The 5027-nt window shown below is 42.9% G+C and overlaps 1 protein-coding gene across 1 annotated transcript; it reads left to right on the top strand.

The window, feature by feature from the left end:
• The first annotated feature begins 520 nt into the window (after positions 1 to 520).
• On the top strand, positions 521 to 4783 carry LOC135377691 (U20-hexatoxin-Hi1a-like). Its single transcript, XM_064610288.1, has 5 exons — positions 521 to 642; positions 1329 to 1374; positions 3218 to 3245; positions 3507 to 3791; positions 4511 to 4783. Exons 2-5 carry the CDS (start codon positions 1348 to 1350, stop codon positions 4555 to 4557), a joined length of 387 nt encoding a protein of 128 aa, XP_064466358.1. The 5' UTR covers positions 521 to 642; positions 1329 to 1347; the 3' UTR covers positions 4558 to 4783.
• The last annotated feature ends 244 nt before the right edge of the window (positions 4784 to 5027 follow it).

Raw genomic sequence — 5027 nt, 5'->3', positions numbered from 1 at the left:
TAACATACTTTCCAACCAGCCCTATGCACCAGGGCTTTCAGTGCACTGCACAGCTTGGGTCAGGTTCGTTTCTAAATTATTCCGGTTTTGGATTAAGGTTCGGTCAGACTCCCTGAGCACATTATAGAATCGGCTATTCATGAGCCGCTACCTAAAGCAGGAGAGCATTATTCTTACTGAAAGTTAGGCAAGCTGCGAACGTGACATAATCGTTTCAACCGTATGCATATCTATCCCTTTGAAAGTCGACATCTGAGTCATAATCTTGGCAGCGTTATCTCCGTAGCTTTACGGAGGAGTCATATATTCTGTCTAAAGTGCAATATGTTTTCGCTCGCAAGCCGAAGATCGTGCTTTCTTCTTGGAAACTGTTGCTGACACCGATACGGATAGCCTTGAATTTCAAAAGCCGGAGGTAGCCCCGACAAAACGAGTAGCAAGGGTCACGTGGGAGCGACGCCAATTAGATACGCGACCGCTACTCGAGAGACATTTGGTGACTTGGTTCTTGACGCAATCAGAAGGGAAAGGAGGACGACCTGTTACGTAAACGGACGCAGCACGCTTAACGCATATGCCTTTATAAGAGCCAGAACAAGCTCGTCAACCGGAAAAGAGTGTGCTGCAGCATAGTTCGCCTTGGTAAGTGATCTGTTGTTGAGCTTCTACGTGGTGTGCCATAGGCTGAGTTTACACCATAATAATTCGGAATGTTCACATATTGATGCTACGAATTCTGTACGCAGCAAAGAGCTGGTGGAGTTCGTGAGGCGTTTGAATATGTGTAGCGTGAACGCTTGTGAATATCTAGCACAGTTGAGTTTTGATAATCTAGGGTGTGCATGCAAAATATATCTCCATACTCCATAAGATGGTGATGATGTTGCTCAGTGTTATGTACCTTAAGTTCAAAGTTCCTACAGCAAATCGATAATGAACTTACGTGTCACTGTTTTTTTATTTTTTTTTGCTCACTTTCGTTTCACTTTTTGTTTCTAATTCACTTCGTTTTTCGTTCTGTTGCACAGCGTTCGCTTTTGGTCATTGGGCAATATGACCTATATGACAAAAGCAAATGCTGTCGCCTCCACACAAGGCGCTCTTGGTCCAAAGTTAGGAGAAATGAAGACGCAGAAATTTATGACCACAGCTTTCTAGTCGGATCACCTGAAGTATATCGCTACGATTCTGTATGTGCATGAACGTGTGCAGCTGTTCTATGCAACTTGAAGGAGGTTTTACTATTGAAAGCGTGGGCGGGATCACAGATTTCCGAGCTCTCAATTTACAACTGAGCTAAATTGACCGATGTTTTCTTCGTCTTTCAGATTCAACACTCGTGACGCCATGAACAAGCTTGTAATTGCCTTTGCGGTAAGCACTTTGCTGCATCTCGATTCACACTCAGCAGGCGAAACGTCTACCAATTAGATGACTGCGGGACGATTGTGAAAGGGTTATGAAGGTTTCGAGCATGCGCATTCAGTCCGCGCGTGCAAACGGCGTGAGACAGCAGGATATTTCCATATGCATGTCACCTCTAGGGCAAGGAAAATTGCCAACAGCCTAGTTTGGCTTATTGCCTGTACGTGAGTTGAATAGTCTTAGTTCGGTACTGGAAAAAAGTTCATTAGCTTGAAAGGTCAAATACATTGACAGCTACTTGCTTCTGCACGTTCCCGGAAAGTCAAATACTTTAGTATTAGTAAGTTCAACATCAATTTTAAATGGCCTGACTTTGAAGCAATGCGATGAAGGAGTCCAACAGGAAATTTGATACTGCCGATGCGATAGTGAGGTTCGATGAGCGTTCCAGGAAAATTACATAAACCAGACGTAAACAATGTCACCTATTTGTTCCGTCAAGTTAGATTTAAGTTCGAGTTTGATTTGCAATTTTCTGGCGCAAAGATATCTGGGATCATGCTGCGCCGCACTAATTATGTTGGTTTGCATCAAGTTAGATTAATGGATCGTGTAGACATACACAGAGTCTCGAGACACCAGGTATCTGGACTACCGACTACAGACATCTGGAATACGGCATAGCAAATTATATCTTGCAATATAGCGATATGTTCCATGTGCAGCAATGTTGCAGTGCTGCAATACGTGCAAACATAGAGTTTTATGTTCTTCAGTCTTATGTTCAGCGGCGTTGCCACTGAGTGAGAATCTATGCAAACCTTGATGCGCAGTCAGTGATTATTTGCTCCGATAAATATGCTAGGGTGAACGAGAAGAAAACGTCGCCACACAATGCTACAATTAGATTTCACCGCAGCGTTCACATTCAACAGGAAAGTAGCGAAATTTCAACTTTAAATGCTTCATACGATGCACATTCTCGTAGAGCTTTACAGGCCGAATTGGGTCGTAATTTCTGCGGTGAAATAAATAGATCATGTGCGAACATTATGTCGCGAGACAACTATGATCATGAGCGACGCCACAGTGATAAACGTAGTTTGTGCAGTTGCACCAAATTGCTGGCATCCTTGGCCAGGTTCGAACCCGCAACCTGGGAACAATTAGGCAGAAACATTACAAATTGATCCACCGAGGTGTTTTCTTTTTCTTTCTTTCTTTTTTTTTTCAATAACCACAAGGTGTTTATTACACGTGTATCCACGATTCCGGAAACATATTCACGTTTCCACACTACCCACATATTTCATGTAAGAATACAATTACATTGCTTACTTATCATGCAGCAAAGAAGACCACACACAGTGCAGTTTGCAATGCATAAGCACGATACGTACCATACAAGGTCATTATGTCGGATAGGCATCAAGAAAGAAAAAAAAAAAGAAGAAGAAAGAAAAGAGTCGGCAGCTCTTTTGCCATCAATCCAAACGCCGTTTCGAATGCAGGGTGCGTCTAAGGGGTTCTTAAGAAAGTTTGAAAACAATGCAACAAAGGGATGATTTGGTTATAAAATGTTTTAGTACATGTACATTATGACTTATTATGCAAAGGTTGTCTATCAAATATCGATTGGAGCATCATTCTGACGCACACTATGAAGTTAAATATTAGCAAATGAGGAAGAAATTTCACAATGACAAACTTCACTTCAATCAGTTCGAGTGACTTTTGAGTTAATTGAGTTAATTCGATGCTACGTTGTCTTCATAATAGAAGGAAGCACCGAAACGAAAATAATGAAACGAAGAAACGAAAATAATCCTATACTATATGTTCTTTCTTTCAGGTGATCGCTCTTGCAGCCGTCTGTCATGGTAGGTATCTCGGACCGGGGTATCTCCTTCTGAAATGGTGGTGTTCAATTTGAAAGCAAGTTGGTTTTTTTTGTGAGCATCATGCCCCATTGCTGACTTCGTCCCGTCAGCTGTGCTTAATGATTTACCAATGAGCTTTCTTTTTTTTGTCTTCGGGAAGTTTACAGAAAAAGAATAACAACGGAAGTTGTTTTGGCATATCAACTACAAGGCAGTATCCTGTGACATTTCTGCATGAGTCCCTTGATTCACTTTAAATAGGAGCTGCGTCTGGAAGCCGCCAGACTGACTGTCAGCGGCGAGCTGAGCAAGAACGCAGAGTGACTGCCCTGCCCGGTCATATTGTTCCCGAATGTGATGCAAATGGAGAGTACAAAGCCAAGCAGTGCTTTGGAGCACGCAGGAAGGGAAATCCTTTCTGCTCCTGCTACACCCGCGATTACGTTCAGATCAAGGGCCCATCCACCAAAATCACCGACTGCGAATGTGTCCGCGAACGCCACGAAATCCTCCAGCAGCAGCGCCGAGCCGGCAACCGTGCCGGAAGTAAGTATGCAATCTTTCGCCAGCATCCTTTCGTTCGTCGTAGGTATGCGAAACAATGAAATCTTGTTTTATCAATCGATGCGGACATTTACACGGCATGCGCACGTCCTGCAGTGCGTTTCGACAAACAAGGAACAAACTTCATTTCGTTATCCTTTTCAACCCCCCTGCACATGCCCTCGCATGGCGCTGCAATACAATCGTTTGAGACCACAAGGAATTGCATAAAGAACTGAAGAACTGTCAACCTTCAGTACTCTCAAACACGTTAGTTGAAACTTTTGCCTGCGAATCGTTCGTTGTTTGTCCACTTATTTCACTGGATCCCTTTCCATAACTCTAATAAGCGTCGTAGATCGGCCATTTACCTCGAGCGCGTTAATCAGCAAGTGCTACATGATGGGGAATTTGTGCAGGGATACAAACTGACTTCTCTTCACTCCAGAGCTATTAGGTCAGTCTCGAATAACACTACGGATATTTGGCTTTTCGTTATCACTGTCTATCACAAACGCGTATCGCCAACACGTATCTCCCACTTCTCCCGACACAGCGTACAATCCTTGAGTAAAAGGAGAAAGAACAGCGAGTTACACCATCCACTCTGTGCCAGGACCCCATTCATACACAAAATTCAGTTCACAATTTACACTATATGTATTGTGGTACGTACAGCATGGTTTACAATGTATGACAGCAGCGAACATTTCTTTCAACAGATGTTCCCACTTGCAATGAGGAAACTGGAGAGTACGTCAGGGGATAAAGGTCTGAACTCCGTTAACACAAAGAGCCAACAGGAGATGGTCACCTATTCTTGAAATGCCTCCTGCAACCGTTCGACTTTATTTTGATTTCTATTGTCTCTTAAACACCGTTGGCGTAACGAATCATGTTCACCCTTCAAGAAGAATCGAGAGACACATTCTGTCGTATTTTGATGCACAGTCCGGTATCATAAACCTGAATAAAGTTTAATATTTTGTTTCCTGGGGGATCTTTAATGTGTGCCGATATTTAATTGAGCTGACACGTTCACAACCGATCAAACGAGACAATCTGACGCCTTCCTCCAAGGCACTCTTGAACTTGGAAACAACAAATGCTACAATGAAATAAGTTTAAAAGAACAGCTTTTACCATGCAATATATCTTGTGCATTCTGTGAAAGTAGTTCATATGGACGCATCAGCGAAGGAAACCCAATCAACATCGCAATACTCCACTTTCGACACA

The sequence above is a fragment of the Ornithodoros turicata genome, chromosome 1 (genome assembly GCF_037126465.1).
Source record: "Ornithodoros turicata isolate Travis chromosome 1, ASM3712646v1, whole genome shotgun sequence".
Lineage (NCBI taxonomy): Eukaryota > Metazoa > Arthropoda > Arachnida > Ixodida > Argasidae > Ornithodoros > Ornithodoros turicata.
Note: the sequence above shows the minus strand (reverse complement) of the source record. Positions and strands in the feature narration are given on the sequence as shown.

What these genes read in the sequence shown, in the direction of transcription:
- LOC135377691 (XM_064610288.1), top strand. Translation starts at nt 1,348, where the DNA reads ATGAACAAGCTTGTAATTGCCTTTGCG. An exon ending in AGCTTGTAATTGCCTTTGCG is followed by an intron (nt 1,375 to 3,217) that starts GTAAGCACTTTG and finishes TCTTTCTTTCAG; the next exon opens with GTGATCGCTCTTGCAGCCGT. An exon ending in AGCCGGCAACCGTGCCGGAA is followed by an intron (nt 3,792 to 4,510) that starts GTAAGTATGCAA and finishes TTCTTTCAACAG; the next exon opens with ATGTTCCCACTTGCAATGAG.